A 23,018-nucleotide genomic window follows, 5' to 3' on the forward strand; every position below is an offset into this window, starting at 1 on the left:
TTGTGTTCAGCACAAGAAAGAAATTATTACAGGTTTGGGACAACATGTGAGTGAGTGAATAATGACAGAAATGAAATTTTAGGGTGAACTATCCCTTTAATCTATCGATCCCTAAACTATCCCGACAGCATGTTTAGTGTCCTGTCTCTTTAAGACCTGCATGCATCTAATATACAGACACGCATCCCTTTCTCTCTCAACTATTTACTTTCATTTTAGAGATAACCAACTCAGTCTGTATTTAAACCTGGTGTGTTTTTAGAAGTATTTATTGTAAGTAAATACTTTTACTTAAGTATATTTTGTTTGAAGTATTATACTTCACTACATTTTAAAACACATTAATTACTGAGTAAAAAAAAAAAATTGCTCCCTGCACACAGACAGGTGTTACTGATGCAGACGGACAGACAGGTGTTACTGATGCAGACAGACAGACAGGTGTTACTGACGCAGACGGACAGGTGTTACTGATGCAGACGGACAGACAGGTGTTACTGATGCAGACAGACAGGTGTTACTGATGCAGACGGACAGACAGGTGTTACTGATGCACACAGACAGACAGGTGTTACTGATGCAGACAGACAGACAGGTGTTACTGATGCAGACGGACAGACAGGTGTTACTGATGCAGACGGACAGACAGGTGTTACTGATGCAGACGGACAGACAGGTGTTACTGATGCAGACGGACAGACAGACAGACAGGTGTTACTGATGCAGATGGACAGACAGGTGTTACTGATGCAGACGGACAGACAGACGGACAGGTGTACTGATGCAGACGGACAGACAGGTGTTACTGATGCAGACAGACAGACAGGTGTTACTGATGCAGATGGACAGACAGGTGTTACTGATGCAGACAGACAGGTGTTACTGATGCAGACAGACAGACAGACAGACAGACAGGTGTTACTGATGCACACAGACAGACAGGTGTTACTGATGCAGACAGACAGACAGACAGGTGTTACTGAGACAGACAGACAGACAGGTGTTACTGATGCAGACAGACAGACAGGTGTTACTGATGCAGACGGACAGACAGGTGTTACTTATGCAGACGGACAGACAGTTGTTACTTATGCAGACGGACAGACAGGTGTTACTGATGCACACAGACAGACAGACAGGTGTTACTGATGCAGACAGACAGACAGGTGTTACTGATGCAGACAGACAGGTGTTACTGATGCAGACAGACAGACAGACAGACATGTGTTACTGATGCACACAGACAGACAGGTGTTACTGATGCAGACAGACAGACAGGTGTTACTTATGCAGACGGACAGACAGGTGTTACTGATGCACACAGACAGACAGGTGTTACTGATGCAGACAGACAGACAGGTGTTACTGATGCAGACAGACAGACAGAGAGGTGTTACTGATGCAGACAGACAGACAGGTGTTACTGATGCAGACAGACAGACAGGTGTTACTTATGCAGACGGACAGACAGGTGTTACTGATGCAGACAGACAGACAGGTGTTACTGATGCAGACAGACAGACAGACAGAGAGGTGTTACTGATGCAGACAGACAGACAGGTGTTACTGATGCAGACAGACAGAAAGACAGACAGGTGTTACTGATGCAGACAGACAGACAGAGAGGTGTTACTGATGCAGACAGACAGACAGAGAGGTGTTACTGATGCAGACAGACAGACAGACAGACAGGTGTTACTGATGCAGACAGACAGACAGGTGTTACTTATGCAGACGGACAGACAGGTGTTACTGATGCACACAGACAGACAGGTGTAACTGATGCAGACAGACAGACAGGTGTTACTGATGCAGACAGACAGACAGACAGAGAGGTGTTACTGATGCAGACAGACAGACAGGTGTTACTGATGCAGACAGACAGAAAGACAGACAGGTGTTACTGATGCAGACAGACAGACAGACAGGTGTTACTGATGCAGACAGACAGACAGACAGAGAGGTGTTACTGATGCAGACAGACAGACAGGTGTTACTGATGCAGACAGACAGAAAGACAGACAGGTGTTACTGATGCAGACAGACAGACAGACAGGTGTTATTGATGCAGACAGACAGACAGGTGTTATTGATGCAGACACAGCTGAAACCAAACCCCTCATATTCTACTGAAGCTGAACTCCTGGCCATGTTTATGCTCTATTATTCAGTGTAAGCTGTGTTTGTCTAGGGAGACCAAACTAGCAGTTTATAACCTCAACATCACCCCTTCACAAGCATGTAGAGATAAATACTTGCATCATTGCATTGGTGGTTAAATGAAGCTTTGGCTGTTTAGCAAAAGGTTTTACATAAATTAGACAAAAAGACACTACGGTCAAACCGGCCGCACCTCTTTTTTTTTTGTTTGCACGTGTAATCGAGTTACGGGTGATGGGGTCCAAACGGGTGTAAAGAAGCTGTCATAACTGCGTTTCCTTTGTACTTTTGCTGATAGATTGCTGTTCACAGTGACCCAAAATATGTCTACATTAAACTTAATTTAACCCTAAAAAGACCATAAAGCGACATCAGAATATGTATTTATTGCTATTTTATCATTTTATATATTTTATATAATACAATTTCAGGATTTTTTTAATGACTTGAACATTGGATTAATGTTTCTGAATACATTATTTTTGTACATTAACATTTGTATTGTACATTTATTAATATACATAATTTAACAATGTAACTATATATAGGCTATGTGTGTGTGTGTGTACCTTTCAACTGATACTTGTTTACAGTGACTATTACTGTATTGGAATGGAATTCGAGTTAAATCTACTGTACAATTTTTGTACAAATTAATGGCAAATCACTCCAAAACTCAATGTGCATTCTCACACTTTCTCATAAGCACTTACTAAAGCTTTCCTTAATAGGTTTGCTCATTCTTTCAAGTCATTCCTGTTAACAGTGACCCTGAATATCATTGTAATAATTTTCAAATATTTTTACAGTATAGTTTTGGGGAAAATAAAAGGAAAATTCAGCCCAAGTATCTGTGTATCCTTGCACTTTTAAATCACGTCCCATTTTCAAACACTCATAAAAGTGTTTCCTTTATAGGTTTGCTCGTTCGTTCAGTTGATTCCTGTTCACAGTCACCCTGAATATTACTGTATGAATGTTCAAGTCTTTTTACTTCATGGTTTTGGAGAAAATAAATGGCAAATCACTCCAAAAAACAAAGTGAATATGCACTTTTACATCATGTCCCATTTTCAAACACTCATAAAAATATTTCCTCTTTCTTTCAATTGATTCCTGTTCACAGTGATCATGATTATTACTGTATTCATTTTCAAGTCTTTTTACTGTATGGTTTTGGAGAAAATTAAAGGCAATTTCACTCCAGAAATCAAAGTGCATTCTAGCATTCGGACCATTTCCCATTTTCAAACACTCATAAAAATATTTTCTTTACTGGTTTGCTCATTCTTTTAAATGATTCCTGTTGACAGTGACCCTGACTATTTCTATATTAATTTTATATTAATGTCATTTTACTGTATAGTTTCTGGTAAAATTAAAGGCAAACTTACTCCAAAATTGTTTTTGGAGTGCATTCTTGCATTTTCAAACACATTTTTCATTTTTAAAGACATTATTATGCAAACTTACCATGCTTATTACCATATGAAATTGAAAAGTCTCTGTTACGTACGTAAACCTCATTCCCTTTCTGTCGGTCACTACGAGTTAAGTCGTGATGACATTAGGGGTTACATTAGCTATCCTATCAATATGGGCCAACATTTCTAAAGAATGCTTTCAGCACCTTGTTGAATCAATGCCACGTAGAATTAAGGCAGTTCTGAAGGCGAAAGGGGGTCAAACACAGTATTAGTATGGTGTTCCTAATAATCCTTTAGGTGAGTGTATAAAGCGACAGCATGCATCCACTCATTAACCACAGCATATCACCCTGCAGCCCAAGACCGGTTGCCCACTGAAGCTAAGCAGGGTTGAGCTGGTCAGTACCTGGATGGGAGACCTCCTGGGAAAACTAGGTTGCTGTTGGAAGAGGTGTTAGTGAGGCCAGCAGGGGGTGCTCACCCTGTGGTCTGTGTGGGTCCTAATGCCCCGGTATAGTGACGGGGACACTATACTGTAAAAAAGCACCGTCTTTCAGATGAGACGTTAAACCGAGGTCCTGACTCTCTGTGGTCACTAAAAATCCCATGACACTTCTCGTAAAGAGTAGGGGTGTAACCCCGGTGTCCTGGCCAAATTCCCTCCACTGGCCCTTATCTATCATGGCCTCCTAGTAATCCCCATACACTTGATTGGCTCTATCTCTCTCCTCTCCACCTGTAGCTGGTGTGTGGTGAGCGCACTGGCGCCGTTGTGCTGTGGCTGCCGTCGCATCATCCAAGTGGATGCTGCTCACTGGTGGTGGTTGAGGAGAGACCACCACATGATTGTAAAGCGCTTTGGGTGTACAGCAATACACAATACATGCGCTATATAAACGCATCATTCATTCATCATTCATTAAAATGTTTGCTTCACAGCTGAGTGGTTGTATGAAAGCTGATATACTCCACAAAGCCATTCATCTGCTGTGTGTCGGAGAGCTGTTCTGGTTGGTGGTATGGTACGAACAGTAGTGTCCCCGTTCAGTGATTCAAATGAAAAGAGCAGTTTTTCTAAAAGAGCAAATCACGGACTGTACGTGTCTTTTTAAAGATGCCATTCCATCCGTGTCCTCTTGGTTTTCTGTCCTCTGTCGATGGCCATGAACGCTGTCCTCAGTGTTTGGGCATTCAGCATGCTGAAGCTGCATTCGTAGATGGTTCATGCTTTTACTGTGAGCGTATGACCATGGCAATGTTGCGATTACGTCTCTCCTTTCCTAAAAGGAAAGGAGCAGACCCCCCTGCCACTACCCATCCCGGTTTCTCTGCCATGAGCAGAGGACCGCCAGCTAGTGCTCTGGGAGATCTAAGTGTTACAGTGAGAGCCAGTCCCCACGGACCTCTCACTCCTCTCGCAGCACTTGTCCTGTGCAGCTCCCGGGTGATTTTGCAGGGCTGTCTCTCGGCGGTCCCAGCATTTCATCCGGTGCTCTGCCAGAGGATCCGTGTCAATGGCAGCATCAGGGGATGAGCTTCATCCTTTGAGGATGAAGATTTGGAGGGGCTGCCCCCCTTGGATGTTGTCACCGCCGCTAAATCGGACCCAGAGCTGACAGTAATGCTTCCCTGGGCAGCCGTGCGCATCGGGCTGGAGGTGAATACACTGCCCAGCCCTGAGTGCTTGCAGCTGGACGATTGGTTTCTCGGCACGGAGCACGGCTCACAACTGCGTTCTGCCCCAGTTCCTTTCTTCCCGGAGGTGCATGAGGAAATGACGAAGTCATGGACAGCCCCTTTCACTGCCAAAATCCGCTCGTCTCCTTCCTCCGTCCTCACTACCCTCGATGCAGGGCGGCAAGGGGGTATGTGGACATTCCCCAGGTGGAGAGAACGGCTGTGGTGAAGCTGGTTAATACTCTGGTTCACCTGTGTTCTGGTGTGTGTGTGTGTGTTAGGGTGAAGCTGGTTAATACTCTGGTTCACCTGTGTTCTGGTGTGTGTGTGTGTGTGTGTGTGTTAGGGTGAAGCTGGTTAATACTCTGGTTCACCTGTGTTCTGGTGTGTGTGTGTGTGTGTGTGTGTTAGGGTGAAGCTGGTTAATACTCTGGTTCACCTGTGTTCTGGTGTGTGTGTGTGTGTGTTATGGTGAAGCTGGTTAGTTTGGGGGCAGTCGTGGCCTAATGGTTAGAGAGTCGGACTCGTAATCGAAAGGTTGCGAGTTCGAGTCCCCGGCCGGCAGGGATTGTAGGTGGGGGGAGTGAATGTACAGCGCTCTCTCCACCCTCAATACCACGACTGAGGTGCCCTTGAGCAAGGCACCGAACCCCCAACTGCTCCCCGGGCGCCGCAGCATGGCTGCCCACTGCTCCGGGTGTGTGTTCACGGTGTGTGTGTGTGTGTGTGTGTGTGTGTGCGTGCATTTGTTCACTACTCACTGCTGTGTGTGTGCACTTGGATGGGTTAAACGCAGAGCACCAATTTCGAGTATGGGTCACCATACTTGACAATACGTCACGACGACTTAATACTCTGGTTCACCTGTGTTCTGGTGTGTGTGTGTGTGTGTTAGGGTGAAGCTGGTTAATACTCTGGTTCACCTGTGTTCTGGTGTGTGTGTGTGTGTGTGTGTGTTAGGGTGAAGCTGGTTAATACTCTGGTTCACCTGTGTTCTGGTGTGTGTGTGTGTGTTATGGTGAAGCTGGTTAATACTCTGGTTCACCTGTGTTCTGGTGTGTGTGTGTGTGTTAGGGTGAAGCTGGTTAATACTCTGGTTCACCTGTGTTCTGGTGTGTGTGTTATGGTGAAGCTGGTTAATACTCTGGTTCACCTGTGTTCTGGTGTGTGTGTGTTTGTTATGGTGAAGCTGGTTAATACTCTGGTTCACCTGTGTTCTGGTGTGTGTGTGTGTGTGTTAGGGTGAAGCTGGTTAATACTCTGGTTCACCTGTGTTCTGGTGTGTGTGTGTGTTAGGGTGAAGCTGGTTAATACTCTGGTTCACCTGTGTTCTGGTGTGTGTGTGTTAGGGTGAAGCTGGTTAATACTCTGGTTCACCTGTGTTCTGGTGTGTGTGTGTGTGTGTGTTAGGGTGAAGCTGGTTAATACTCTGGTTCACCTGTGTTCTGGTGTGTGTGTGTGTGTGTGTGTGTTAGGGTGAAGCTGGTTAATACTCTGGTTCACCTGTGTTCTGGTGTGTGTGTGTGTGTGTTATGGTGAAGCTGGTTAATACTCTGGTTCACCTGTGTTCTGGTGTGTGTGTGTGTGTTAGGGTGAAGCTGGTTAATACTCTGGTTCACCTGTGTTCTGGTGTGTGTGTGTGTGTGTTAGGGTGAAGCTGGTTAATACTCTGGTTCACCTGTGTTCTGGTGTGTGTGTGTGTGTGTTAGGGAGAAGCTTGTTAATACTCTGGTTCACCTGTGTTCTGGTGTGTGTGTGTTAGGGTGAAGCTGGTTAATACTCTGGTTCACCTGTGTTCTGGTGTGTGAGGAAGACGTCGGTAGTGATATCGGTGACGCGCATGCTCAGTGTGGTGACGCCGCGGCTGTGTGTGTGCGAGAGAGAGAGCGGCGGATTATTTGTCAGCGACGCGGCGGAGCGGCGCGAGCGAGCGAGAGTGAGAGGGTTTCTCGGGATTCTCCGAGTGAATTACCGGCCGATCCGCCGCGGTGAGAAGAACGGAGAGCCGCGAAACCCGGTGAGTGTCGGGAAAGAGTTCAGACGCTCGGTGCTCTTCTTCCTCACCGACCCTGCGCACACACACACACACACACGCACACACACGGGTCATAACTCTCTAGTAAGTTATTCTATCGAGTCGCTGATGCTCCGCGGTTGAAGCTGGAGTTCTTGATCAGTTTCAGGTGTGTTGTTCTGAGTTGATGTGAATGATGTCTGGAGTTTATCATATAAAACTGTCATAAATCACTGAGGGAAACTGAGGGAAACTGAGGTAAATGGATGGGAACTGAGGTAAACAGCGGTAAACTGGTGTAACAATGAGGTAAACGTAGGTAAATTAAAGTTTGTCGTGTGAGGCGAGTTCAGATCGTGTCTCATTTGTTAATATCGATCAAACTCGTTTATATCGCGCTCAGGCGCTAATGACGAGGCTGTTATTGTCCGCAGATGTGATGAAGATGATGATGAGGATGAAGATGCTCGCGCTGAAATATCAGCTGGTGTCGGTTCGGTGCTCGGTGTGTTTCGGTGTAACTCCCGGTGTTTACTGTATTATAATAAGAGTCCCGGGCTGCTCTTCCTCCTCTTCCTCATCTTCCTCTTAAAGCGGAAGACAGCCTCGGTTTGACAGAGAGTTTATATGATGAGCAGAAGCGGTTCGTCTCTGATCATTCGCTGATAAAACATCAATATTTACATGAACTCTGTTCAGAATGATGAATAATGCAAGTTTATTTATGTGACCCTGCAGCACAAAAGCAGTCATAAGTAGCACAGTACAGTATTATATCTGAGAGACTGGATTTTTGACTTTGATGAGCTGTAAGCTCTAATCATCAAAATTTAAAACAAAACTTTTGAAATGTCTTACTTTACATGTTATGAATCTAGAATATATGAAAGTTTCACTTTTTGAAATGTTACGATAAAAAAAATACACTTTTTCACTTTATTCTAATTGTTTTAGATGCACAGGTATATCTGTAGCAATAACCAACAATACATAGTATGGATCAAAATTATACATTTCTCTTTTATGACAAAAATCATTAGGATATTAAGATCATGTTCCATGAAGATATTTAGTACATTTCCTACCGTAAATATATCAAAACTTCATTTTTGATTAGTAATATGCATTGCTAAGAACTTCATTTGAACAACTTTAAAGGAGATTTTCTCAATATTTAGATTTTTTTGCTCCCTCAGATTCCAGATTTTCTAATAGTTGTATCTCAGACAAATATTGTCCTATCATAACAAACCATACATCAATGGAGAGATGATTTATTAGTTAAATATAGTTAAATGTACCCTTATGACTGGTTTTGTGCTCCAGGGTCACAGATACACAGCAGTCATTAACAGTGCTTTACATTAAACAATACAATTAAATTAAGTGTACAATTTAAAAAATCATTAAAAAAGAAATATAAATTAAGTAAAAAATGCAGAAATAAAGTATAAAGTAATTAATAAAAACACGTTAAAAGGAATGGGACCATTTAAATAAAAAAGTGCAAAAGATCTGCAGACTGTTATTCCCTTTGTTCAAAAACGTTCAAATGTTTCGGATGAAGGTCTTTGGACTGAAACATTGCTATTTTAAAGTTTTTGAATAAAGGGAATAACAGTGTGCAGATCTTTTGATAATACCCTTTGATGTGGCGCCTGGCTGAGATGTTTTCAGATGTGTGTGCTTTAAACCTTCGTTTCTGTGGATCCACTTAAAGAAAGAGCCGCAGAAGTGTCATTATTATAACTATCACCTGTTTATAGGGATGCACGATATTGGATTTTGCCGATATCTGATATGCCGATATTTTTCACTTAATTTTGGCCGATTCCAATACCGATATCTTTCCTTTATGTTTGGAAACAACACCAAGTCTGTGCAGAAATTATAAGAAAAATATTTTTAATTTTGGTTAGTTTTTAACAAGAACTTATTTGTTAAAATTAAATAAACCATAATGAAGGTTTTTTGACCGCACATTGAAGCTTTGAAAATAACTATAAATAAACTAATATATCAATCGCTGCATTTTTCCCCCAGAAAGATGGTGTTGATCCTAACATTTTATTTTAAGATTTAACATTTATAGATGGTCTAAAACAAAGAGTTGTAAAAATTCAGAAAATCTTTGAGCTTATTTGTTTAAAAAAATAAAACACATCTCACACTAATGAATAAATCAGTATATATAAAATTGTCTTATAAGTGTCATGTTTGTGATTTATTTTATTTTTTCACGTAAGATATAGCTTCTGACCCTTAAATCAAAATATACTCAGTATTTTATGACATCAATTACTGCTTTATTTAATCAGAAACAGTCTAAATGTTACTGTGTGTATGTAAATGATGTGTAGGCCATTTTACTTTTAATTGAATTAGAAGTGCAACAGCGCCCCCTACAGATTACAGCTCTCTCGAGCGGGCGCTAGGACCCGGGGGAGACCATCACTGTTGACTCTCTCTCACCACACGCGTCATTCTCGTGCTTTCACAGATTCAATACAGCGATCCAAAACAGGGAATATAATCATTTTGTATCATTGTTATATAACATCCAGCTATAAACCCCGCTCTATGGTTAAGCATCAAGTCAGCTTTATTTATAAAGCGCTTTTAACAATACAGAGTGTCAAAGCACTTAACAGTATCAAACTGGAGGATAGAGTGTCAGTAATGTATAATAATAAGATTAAACACTCAATTTTCAGTTAAAGGCATTTCATTATTGAATTCAGAGATGTCATTGTCTAGCTCAGTTTAGTTTAAATGGTATCTGTGAAATCAAATTGACGATAATTACTAGAAATTATCGTCAAAAGGTGTCCCTACTTAAAGCATCATAATGCATTTCTGTGAAGAAGATTTGAAACTATAATGTAAAAAAAAGATTTTAAGTCATAAATAAAAGTTTGTTGGAGTACTTTTTACAAAGAAATACATTTTCAGGTTTCCTACTTAAAAAAAGTTTTACTTGCCATTTCTTTGTAATTCTTTGAAGTGAAAATAGTTTCTAGGCCAATTTTCTTTTTCAGTGTTTATAGCGAAAAGCGCTACACAGATGCATTTGATTTGATTTGCTGCTCGTGACTCGATCAGAGCTCACCTGAGACCCGTTCTTGGCTCGTGACACACAGGTGTTGATCACATCTGGATCTGCTTCTCATTGCTTGGATAAGAGGCACATGAAGTGGTCTGTGTAGATGACTCCTTCAGCCGGTCAGAATCACTGAATCATTGGGTCTTTGTCTTTCCTCCTGAAGTAAACAGCGTAGACGTGATCTGGTGTTTTATTAGGACTTGCTGGTGGATTACAGAACACATGTTACATGATGAACATTGTTAGTAATGTGCTATAATCAGACTCCTCTTGATTACATATAATCAGTTATTACCCAGCTCTGAAGGTGATCTTTACTGCTAGATGGTGCTGCTATGATGATGATGATGATGATGAAGATGTGTTATCACAGGGAACATGAGTAAAGGCCCGTTCACATCAAAGACAATAACAACATTTAATAATTGTTCTAATTCTATGAGAATAGGGAAGTCCACAATACAACTATAATGATAACGACACAATGATATCACTGGTTTATTTTCCATCTGATGAATGATAAAAACATCGACAGCCAATCAGAATCCAGCCATGTTTGAAAAAAACTGAATATCTGAAGCATCGCTTATCATAAACAGAACTTAATCGTCTGTTAGTGAATGTGCTTTAACTGAAGGCCGTTGTATTAAAACCTTTTAAGATGTGATGTAATCACTGGGATTAGAAACCTGGGGTTTTTATTTTAGTTTGTTCTAAGGAGAAGCATCATTATGAAATGAATGTTCAGTTTATACTAGCGTTCGTTTTGAAATAAGAGTAAACTGGCTCTTCAGTTTTCTTGGTGTGTGGTGCCTGAAGATGCTGTGTTTGTTGTCGGTTGCCATGACGTTAGGATGCTGACGCGGTTGCTGGGTGACAGAAAGCTGCCAAAGGATAATCATTAGCCTGAAATGTGACACTCAGGCTTGTTTAAATATGATGCGGGCTGCTGGGAGTTTTTAAGTTTGCGTTACTCGACTGGGTGGCATTTGCATGAGCTGGCGGTAAACCACAGCTGCAGATCTCCGGCCTGATGGGAAGTGTGAATCATCACATTCTAGTGCTCTGCTCAGAGTTTACTTTGACACACTTTAACCCTTCAGTAGCTGTGTTTATACACACGCACACACACACTCACGCACGCACGCTCACACACACTCTCTCTCACGCACGTACACTCACTCACTCACACACACACACACACACACATGCGCACACACACACACACACACACACTGCAGTCAGCGTGGATCCAGATGCATTCATCATCTCTGCTGATCTCAGTGGTGAAACTCAAGATGTCAGACTTGGTGTTTTGCTTAATGAAGCCTTTTTAAAGTTTAAAAATGATCATTCTTACATCATTTGCTTACCCTCATGTCTTTCAGACCTGTTCTTATTGATTCGATATTTTGAGAAATGTCTCAGGGTTTTTTCTATACAGTGAAAGTCAGTGGGGTCCTGTGTTGTTTGGTTCCCAGTGTTCTTCAGAATGTCTTCAGTCTCTGTCATACAGGTTTGAGGGGCATGAGGGCGAGTAAATGATGACAGAATAATGATTTCTGAGCAAACAGTCCATTTCAGAACCATTAAGTGGAAAATTCATCCAAAAATTAAAATTCTGTCATTAATTACTCACCCTCATGTCGTTCCAAACCTGTAAGACAAGACCTTCATTCATCTTCGGAACACAAGTTAAGATATTTTTAATGAAATGCCTTACTTTTGTTTTCTTTGCACACAAAACGTATTCTCATAGCTTCATAAACTTAAGGTGGAAGCACTGATGATGTCACATGGACTATTTTAACATTACCTTTCTAGAGCTTGAACGTGGTAGTTGTGTTGCTGTCTATGCAGGGTCAGAAAGCTCTCGGCTTGCATCAGAAATATCTCATTGTGTTCCGAAGATGAACGAAGGTCTTACGGGTTTGGAACGACATGAGATTGAGCAATTAATGACAGAGTTTTCATTTTTGTGTGAACTATCCCTTTAAGATTATTTTGGATTATGAAACTAATTTTTCGTTCTCAGTACTCCTGAAGTAGTCTTCATGCGCAGACTGTGGGTGTGTTTTTGAGCCACAGGGACGTTATAATGGCAGAGAAGCTCTGATGTTTCTGACTGTGTGTTTAGCTCCTAAATGAATCGCCTGCTGGTTTGTGAAAGTGCAGCATGTTTGATGTCTCTTCAGTCAGCTATTCTGATTCAGAATCATGTGTTCCTTCAGTAGCAGGAGGAGACGTGTCTTCCTCTCTCTCTCACACACACACACACACACGGACACACACGGACACGGAGGGACAGGCACGTAGGTCACGCTCAGCGTTTAGTGAGCGCTGTAGGGGAGGTCATTACATCAGATGCTATAAATGCACTCTGCGCAGACACTTCCTGTGGCCTGAGCCCTGCAGAGACACTTCCTCTATGCGCATATCTGGAGACACAGAGGTCAGGGGTCATCACGAGCTCTGTCCCAACTCTGGTGAGCTCCCTACTAAGGCAGCATCTTCACATTTAAATAACACTTGATTCAGTTTGATGTCACCATGATGTTAAACTCACGACGTGATATTCTAATGAGTGTAAAAATACACAGCAACACAAACACTGGCTGTTTTTCATTACACCAAACTATTATATACTAGAATATCCAACTTTATCCTCGTACACACAGTAGTACACTTACATAAAGCGATATATGTTATCAACAAAAGAGCAATGTAAGCAAGTGCTATTACAAGTCTCAGTCAGCTGAACACAGTACATGTAGCAAGTTTTTATTATATAATAAATAAAAAAAGTTAGATGTTTTTTTTTCTTTTTGTTAATTGTCAAATAAATAAAAAGAAAGCAAACAGATAGAATACAAAAAGAATAGAGAAGCTAGTGTTAGATGTTTTTTTTTGTTTTTTTAGAAAACAAGCATTTAGTAAATGAATAGAGTGCAAGTCTAAAAGGGGCAAGTTTTTTTAAGAATAGAATTAGTATAGAGACTGAAGATGGAAGAGATGTGTTTAGTCTATTCTTGAAGATGTCTCAGCTGCTCAGACTGAGTTGGGCAGGTCATTCCACCAGGAGGAACATTTAAAGGGGTCATATGATGCTATTTTAAAGATCATTATTTTGTGTGTTTGGTGTAACAGAATATGTTGACATGCTTTAATGTTCAAAAAACACATTATTTTTCAAATACAGTACATTATCGTAGTTCCTCTATGCCCCGCCTCTCTCAAACACGTAATTTTCTACAAAACCCCTCCTTCCGACAAGCACAGTCTGCTCTGATTGGCCAACTGGCACAGTGCATTGTGATTGGCCGAACACCACAAGCATGCGTCGGAAATGTAACGCCCCTTACCATAATCACGAGCTTCAGCTACCAAGTTAGTTTTATCAGTTCAAGCCTGAAAGGGGAAAAGAGTCGTGTGACAGACACAGTGATGATGCTCGTATGTGTTTGCACACAAGCCACGGTTAAGAGGATTTCTGACGGGCTACACTCCACTGTGATGTAACCCTGTTCCCCTCACACACACTCGCACACTCTCTCACACACACACACACACACACACATAGGGCTGGGCGATAAAACGATAACGATATGTATCGCGATAGACACGTGAACGATATCAATAAAAATGTGTTCGATAAAACGTTCAATATTTTTTATTCTTCGTCGGAAGAAAACAAAGGCTACGAAGCAAGTTTGGTTGCATTAACAAAGGCACTCGCTCTCTGGTAACCTAGCAACGTAGGGAGTGAGACACTAACAGCCAATCATGTAACAGTATCATGTTTGGTTGCGCCATATCGTTGTCTCGTGTCTAAGTGCGCACGCGCGGCGGAGAGTGCACGTCTGCAGCCAGACCTGGCTGGTCTGCTGGATTTAGGGTGACCAGATGAGATTGGTTGAAATTCGGGATGGGGTGGGGGTGGGGGGGGGTAATGAATAATGAATAATAAAGATAATGAATTTCAAACGAAAGTGACTGAACCAATCATGTTTTTATTAATATAAGTAGCCTACATATACATATAATTTTATATAATATAGAAGTAACGTTAGGCTATTTTTATACTTCAAACTGAAGTTAATGAACCAAAAAAAAAAAAAACAAGATGCTGCAGCCAATGAGCAGCCGGCGGGGGCTGGTTGCCAGGCTGCAGGATGACTCAACCTCGCTCCACGGACAGTTTTTTATGTTTTATCAGACAATAACTATTTAAGATTTTGCTTCAGTATAATTTTCGGGACAATTAGAGCGGGATTCGGGATTCGGGACAGCAGCTTAGATTTCGGGACTGTCCCGAATTTTTCGGGACGTCTGGTCACCCTAGCTGGATTCCTCTTCATAAGCAGAAAATGAGTGCCGCAGCGAGCGAGGAAATTGTTAATAAAAGAGAAAGTCAGCTCGCCAGTATGGCAGTTTTTTGGATATTATAAGTCTGACCGTAGTCAGACCAAATGTCGTCTGCAAATTATGCAAGACCGTCGTCCCCGCCAAGACTGGTAATACCACGAACTTGATGTACCACCTTAAAAAAAATATCAATAATTATCGATATCGACCGATATGAAACACTGATATCGTGATACAGTTTTCAGCCATATCGCCCAGCCCTACACACACACACACACACTCTCACAGACACACACACACACTCACACACACACACACACTCTCACAGACACACACACACACACACACTCTCACAGACACACACACACACACACACACACTCTCACAGACACACACACACACTCTCACAGACACACACACACACACTCTCACACACACACACACACACACATCTAAGTCGGAATTGACGCTTTTTTTTTTTCTTTTTTTTTTTGAAATAGCCTTCGTGCAGCCAGCCTTGTACTTTCCTAGGTTCACAAAACACTGGTCCATAAAATGCGTTGCACAAATTCATACATTTGGGTTCTGTTGTAAACAAATCTTAACAATGATTCCTAACTACATCTACTTTCGGAAGGCCAAATAAAGTGCTTTTGCTTTGGCATAGAAACACAAAGCGTCTCCATGACACGGCTGCATCAACACTACTGTGTTACTGAAGCTACGCCGCCTTTCCTCGCGTGAACATTTGGGTGGCATTATGCAAATATTTCCACATCGTGACGTAGACATGTGGGCCGTGTTTGAATGAGCTGTTTTAGGAGGGCGTGGACGAGTCTTAACTTTGATAAAGAATATCTCTTTGGGTTTGAGACTTTATTCTTTGCAACTTCAGGGATCTGATCTGTGCATGAACAGCTTGTAACACTCCAAAGAGAAAGGACAACTTGAAACCGCATCATATGACCCCTTTAAATTAAAAAAGGATTTGGCAAGGTACGGCAGTGACGCCTTCAGATGCTCCCTATGTAGGCAGCTCACTGGAACAGAGCTGTGTGTGTGTGTGTGTGTGTGTGCTCATCTGGTGTCTCTGCAGCGGATGTCGTGTTCTTGAGCTCACTGATTTGAGGGCTCATGTCGTTCACGTCACACACAGGAAACCCCGGCCGTCATGTTCTCAGGTCACAGTAAACCACTGACATTTGCAGCGCTGCCATCCGTTTATCTGTTTATCCCATTATCACAGGCCTGTGTGTGTCGTGCAGCTCAGACTCGCTGGAGAAGCATCTGATGGAGCGTTTGATGGATCAGATCGAGGTTCAGTTTGAAATCAGGCAGGAACAGATTTACTGGATTCATTAGGCAGCTGATTTCTGCAGCAGAAGACGATGAAGTGATCTTTTGGTCACGTGACTCGGACAGTCTGATCAACACGAGTTCAAACGTTTGGGGTCAGTAACATGTTTAAATGTTTTTAAAAGAAGTCTTTTCTGTTCACCAAGGCTGCATTTATTTGATCAAAAATACAGTAAAAACAGTGAAATATTATTACAATGTAAAACAGCTGTTTTCTATGTGAATATTATATTAAAATGTAATGTATTTCTGTGATCTGCAGCTGTATTTTCAGCATCATTACTGCAGTCTTCAGTGTCACATGATCTTCAGAAATCATTATAATATACTGATTTACTGATCAACAAACATTTCTGATTATTATCAATGTTGAAAATATTTTTGTGGAAACTGTGATGCATTTATTTGAAATATAAATAAGATTTGTAACATTAGAAATTATTTACTGTCACTTTTGATCAATATAATGCATCCTTGATAAATAAAACTATTAATTTGTCAAAAAACAACTTTTGAATGTTACATAATATGACGGCCTGATTTCCTGTGCTCTGATTGGATGAATTTCCAGTTTAGAATATTCTCCTGTAGTCAGTTTGAGCTGAACTGGTTCATCTGTTTAGTTGTTCTGTTTGATGCGTTTAATGATCGTGTTTCAGTGAATCCGTCAGTTAGAGTGTGTGTGTGTGTGTGTGTGTGTGTGTGTGTGTGTCAGCCACCAGGGACGTGTAACACAACACCGTGGCACCATTTTATCGCCTGCAGATGCCCAATCTGCCCACTGAGATGGTCAGCTGACCTCTGACGCTGCTGTTGTTTCAGTTATTAAGTGAAGGAAAGTGTGTATGAGTCAGGGCTGCTTCGGTCAGTGTGATGGTGAGCCGGACACAGATGAAGTGATGAAGCCGGACTCTAGACTGCGGTGGGATCTCTTCTTGTTATTGTCTTGAGATCCTGTCCAAACCCATTTGTCCTACAGATTGTTGATTAGACTACGCTAGTATTAGTTTGCTCAGGAGTATCTGACTGCACACGACTCTCCATCTTTCATGTTCGGGAGTCACTCCTGTATTCTGTGCACACACACAATGATAATCCAGATTCACTTCAGCTTTAAAAAGTGATTGTTTTTCCTCTAAAGCTTTGCATTTTGAATGTGGACTAACCTCAGACCCTCACGTCTTTATTTCTTCTGCAAAACGCATGTTTTTGTGAAACAACGTTTTATTCTCAAACAGATTTTTTTTTATGCATTTGGACAGTGAATGAGAACTGAGGCTGTCAAACATTCAAAAAGAACATCATGAAGCATCATAGAAACTGCCCATGTGACTCCTGATCTTCTCATTAGTGCTGGTTTGAGAACTAGTCACAGTAATGCCTGACTTAACCAGAAGCGCTAACTAGTGGTCTGCAGAACAGTGCTTGTGTCGTGATGCGTCTCTACCCACAAAGGGTTAACACTCGACTTCTGTCTCTCTCTGTCACACACTTACCGGTTCCAACCGGTTCTCAGGAAAGTGCGTCGTGTGCCCCATGGAATTCTGGGAAGGGTCATGTGTGCATCTGTGATGTCACCGGGTGGAAGAGAGAAAACAATTAGTCAGCTTTCCATTATCTGTGTGTGTGCGTGTGTGTGTGTGTGTGCGTGTGTGTGGCTCTTCCTGTCATACAGGAAGTGTGCTGAGGCTCTCTTGCAGAAATGAGCTCATGTTGTCTGTAGGTTTTCTTTCTGTGTCGAAGAAACTTCATGTTGAGCATCACAGAGCCACTGACCTCTGGGAAATCACTTTGAACCGAAATCAGCACTGACCTGACCTGACCTGAACTGAACTGAACTGAACTGAACTGAACTGGATAATGGTGCTATTGTCTGTAGAGCTTCATGATTGATGAATTTTACAACATATGTGTCCCTGCAGCACAGAAGCAGTCATGAGTAACACAGGTATATCTGTAGCAATAGCCAACAATACATTGTATGGATCAAAATTATACATTTCTCTTTTATGACAAAAATCATTAGGATATTAAGATCATGTTCCATGAAGATATTTAGTATATTTCCTACCGTAAATATATCAAAACTTAATGTTTGATTAGTAATATGCATTGCTAAGAACTTCATTTGAACAACTTTAAAGGAGATTTTCTCAATATTTAGATTTTTTTGCTCCCTCAGATTCCAGATTTTCTAATAGTTGTATCTCAGACAAATATTGTCCTATCATAACAATCCATACATCAATGGAAAGATTATTTATTCAGCTTCAGATGATGCTTTTTATGATGATACATAAATCTCAATTTCCAAAAATGGACCCTTATGACTGGTTTTGTGCTCCAGGGTCACATTTATTTTCCTGTTTATTACACACACACGTTTGTTTTTGTGAATTGTGGGGACTCTTAGGCGTAATGGTTTTTATACCGTGCAAACTGTTTTCTATCACCCTACACCAAGGCTATTCAATTAACTTCATTTGAGGGCCAAATTATTGAATTGAACATTTGAAGTGGGCCAAGAGGGTGGGGGGCCATCCCAATCTTTTTCTGGGGGGCCTATAAAATTGGAAATTAAATTTAAATGAATATTCACCATTAGTAAAATGAACTAATATTACCAACAGTAACACCTATAAAAAATTAGTGCTGTCTGCCATTAAATTTAAAAAAATGACACATTTTTTCTGTAATTAAAAATGTGACTAAACGCATATTAATATATTTGTGTTGTCATATTTTTACACTGAACTTCAAATTAATACAGAAACAACATAAAGATGGTATATTTTAAATATGTTTTAATGGTATCTTTTTACTAGCCTATTATTAATGAAGTATCATTGATGCAATAATAATGTTAAATCCATTTTTTCCCTTTAATTTTAGCCATTAATTATAGCCATTTAATAATACAGCATGATTGAAATGTTATTATATTATTTTTTAACATTTAATAGGCTTTGAAATATAACAACTTTTTATAAGTGAACTTAAAACAGTCTTCACAAACTATAAATTGTATGCATAAGCTGATTATTCTTTATTCATGCAACAAAAGTTAATGAGCAGTGATTTCTGTCTTTCTGTAGTTGATGTACATCAGTCTCAGACTGCAGTTTCACTTTAAAAGCAGCGCTGTTTCCTCAATAAAACCTGATGCACATTCTCCCAACTCTTTACGGTCATTCAGGATTTCAGATCTGATTTAAGACCAAAACCACGTATTTTTACATCATTGTGTGTGGTTTTGTCCACTGAAGCGCTGGCGCGCTTGTCTGAAGCTTATGAGTGCAGCCAAACACGCAGATTTTCAAACTATTCTTCCTGCTTTGATAAAAACCTTCATCCAGTGTCAGCGCTATTTCTCTTCAGAAGTTATGACCGATAACTCTCTTTAAACTTGTTTATACTAACGTTAGAATTGTGGCTATCTCATAACTCCCTCACATAAGCGCTTGTTAACGCTGCCATCTATTGATGCTGCGGTCTTTGGTAGATTGTTGTTATTGTGTCTCTTCCTTTTCTTTTTGGCTGGCCCGGGCCAGTGTTGTGGACAAACTAATTAGTGCAAGAACAATTCAAGGCGAATGTGCAACCTGCGTACTCTTCCTCGGGCCGGATGAAGATGATTGGCGGACCTTACACCAACCCTACACCTAAACCTACCCTTACAGGAAACTTTCAGCATTTTTAATTTCTCAAGAAACTCACTCTGTGTGATTTATAAGCCTTTTGAAATATGGGGACATGGGGAAATGTCCTCATAAATCAGCTTTTCCTTGTAATACCTGTCATTATACAAATGCGTGTTCTCATATGTCACAAAAACATGCGCTCTCTCTCTCTCACACACACACACACACACACGTCATTATTAGCCTGCTGAATGTAATCCTGTGTCACACTAATTCTGGATTCAGGTTTTCAGATTTCACACACTGTGCATTTCTTCTCATTTGCATGTTTTTGAGGTTAACGTTGGGTGATTGCGTCACATGACCTGTTTCTCCATCTGTGCTCACTGGAACATGTGACAGAAAACAGACGGACGTCACTTCAGTATTATTAACTGTTTAATGACTCTGAACACACACGAGTGTTTTTGTGACTGTTCGTGAATATTTAATGAGTTAAATACTGAGACAGCGTTTGATTGGTTGTCTGTTCCTAAACAAACTGTGGAACTCTGTCAGTCAGTGTGGATTATGATTGAAGCCGGTCTGAGATCAGACTCGTGAGGGTTCACGGTGGTTGTGATGTGTGTTCAGGTGATGTCTGAGGACGCGGTGAGGCAGACGCGCAGTCAGAAGCGTGTTCTAGAGCGGGACTCTCTGCTAACAGACGGGAAGCGGCTAAAGCTGGATGGCTCCCGATCGGTCCAGGACTCCAGCATCCTGAAGGCCACCATCAAAGTGGAGCTGCAGACGGGAGACGAGCCCATGGACATGAGCAACACGTGAGGAAACTTTACATGACTCAATTATTTATTTATTTAAATTCATTATTTGACAGGGACAATAGACAGTCAGAAAACTGCCCCAGAATTAGCTACAGAGCTCAATTTCAGCTGCTGTCCCTGGGCAGGAAAATACAAAACAAATTATGTGACAAAAACATCAGTATAATACCATTTACAATAAAATCCCCCCCAAAATTTAACAGATAAAAAAATATAATCCTCCACATAGAAACTACAATCCAAATTTCTACAAAATATCCCCTATAAATACTACAAAGCATCATCCTACAATTATAACAATTTTACAACTCACCAAAGTTTCATTCAAAACACAGAAATACTCAATGGTCACACACCTGACTCGTCTTTAACCATGTTTTCAATTGTAGCTTAAATTGTGCTAAAGTAGAACACTGTCTTATAGTAATTGGTAAATTATTTCAGTTATTAACAGGCCTTACAGAGAAAGCTGAACGACCACAATCAGTAACTACAATTCACCTACATGTCACTGCTGGTTATACTCTGTATAATTGTGTGTGAGACAAATAAAACTCTTGAATCTTGAATCTCACCGCACAATCACCTCTAGACGAAGCTCTAGTTTGTCTTATATTTCTGGTACAAGAGAAAACTAATTCCTTCAAGAGTGAAGGTGCAAGATTGTTAACAATTTTGTACATTAAACAACAATTATAAAACACAATAAAATTGTCAAAAGTAAATCAAACAATGATGATCGAATACTTTTAGAGCACGTTTATAAAGGTCTAAGAGTAGATTTTCCTGCTTGCGACCATGAAGTAATACAATAAGAGAAATGAGAAAAGATAAAAGAATTCAAAAAGACTCTTGAAGCTTCTATTGAAAGTTGACTCCGTATAAATGTTTAATTTCTAAGTTGAGGTGAAACTGCACAAACTATTTTTCGAACATGCTTTTCAAATGTTAGATGAGAATCTAAAATAACTCCAAGATACTTAAAATCTGGTACAATTTGTAATTTTTCACCATTAACTAATATATAGCTGGTTGGATCTCCTCCTTTTTAATTTTAAAGTACATACATGCACTTTTACGAACATTTAATGTTAAGCAGAGTAAACCAATCTAAAATATTATTCATTGCGATTAGATCATTTCTGTGCCACCTTTTCTTTTGTTTTGTCGTGTACATAAATCAGTGTCATCTGCGTACATTTGAATATGCACATCAGGACAAACATCTGGAAGATCATTCAGATACAGACTAAAGAGTAAAGGGCCTAGGGTTGACCCCTGAGGAACCCCTGTGGGGCAATCTCCTAAAGAAGATATGTATGTTTCCTTGATGTAAGATAAGACTCAATCCATTTTATTGTATCTCCCGAAAAATTTAAATGTGATAATTTAGATAAAAACTATATTGTGATTCAGTATATCAAATGCCTTTTGTAAATCAAAGAACACAACCCCACCCTTATCTAATTTTGACCGAATTTGCTCAATAAAATAACATACAGCAGTTTCTGTCGAATGCTGTTTACGAAACCTGCATAGGACACAATAAATGTAGTATATCTAAGAAATTCACAATTTGATCAGTTACTACTTTTTCTACTATTTTAGACACTACTGATAGAATTGAAATCGGCCTATAATTTACCACATTAGTTTGATCACCTGTCTTAAAGACTGGGGTAATTAACCCCGTTTTCCAACAACATGGGAATGTAGACTAATTGATAAATTCACAAAATGAATAATTGGTGCTAAAATGATATCACTATTTTTTTTTTTTTTAATGACAGTCTAAACCATCTATATCTTTGGCATTGGAATTTTTTTAATCTTTTATAATATTCTGAATTAAAGTCTGGAACTGTTGTCAAATGAAATGCAGATTTTACTAAATTCACTGATTTAATTTCTTTGTCTTATTCTAAATTTATCACTCAAATTTTGAACTGAGTCAACGAAGTAATTTTTAAATACATCAGCAATTTCATCAGGTTTATCAATTATACTTCCTTTAAAATCCAATTCTAAACATTTATTACATGATTTAATGTCTTTATCAATTTATTAATAGTTTGCCATACCCTTTTACTATTGCCTTTAGCCTCATTTAGAATATTAACATAAAATTGTACCTTAGCCTTCCGTAATGTCTTAACTACCTTATTTAAGTCGATCTTGTTGCAAACCAGATTTTAGAGCTTTTTTTTAAAGCAGTATCACGCTTTTTCATAAGCATCCATACCTGTTCATTAATCTGTGTAAACTATTCTTTCTAGACTTATTTCTGACTAGTTTTGTATATTTATTCCTTACATTTTTTAGCTCCTCTATAAATATTCTATGTGCAGTTTTCAGAAAATAAAAGTGATTGCCAATCAGTTTGTCCAAGCTCTTCTTCAAAAGCACTCATATACTTGTTGGGTATTCTATGTGAATAATTCTGGTTAGTAT

General features: G+C 40.1%; 1 protein-coding gene across 11 annotated transcripts in view; it reads left to right on the forward strand.

Annotated features, from left to right (window-relative positions):
* The first annotated feature begins 7,024 nt into the window (after window positions 1-7,024).
* Window positions 7,025-23,018, forward strand: part of LOC306881006 (transcriptional repressor p66-alpha) — a 166,619-nt gene continuing 150,625 nt past the window's right edge. For 7 of the 11 annotated variants that reach the window (XM_079434816.1, XM_079434812.1, XM_079434814.1 and 4 more), the window contains exons 1-2: window positions 7,128-7,281; window positions 20,377-20,564. In XM_079434816.1, the coding sequence (XP_079290942.1) occupies window positions 20,380-20,564 (185 nt within the window). In that variant the 5' untranslated portion in view covers window positions 7,128-7,281; window positions 20,377-20,379. Of the gene's footprint in view, window positions 7,282-15,917; window positions 16,198-20,376; window positions 20,565-23,018 lie in introns of those variants that run through there. The other 4 variants (XM_079434809.1, XM_079434815.1, XM_079434819.1 and 1 more) reach the window with 4 other exon arrangements.

Source organism: Barbus barbus (genome assembly GCF_936440315.1).
Source record: "Barbus barbus genome assembly, chromosome: 15".
NCBI lineage: Eukaryota > Metazoa > Chordata > Actinopteri > Cypriniformes > Cyprinidae > Barbus > Barbus barbus.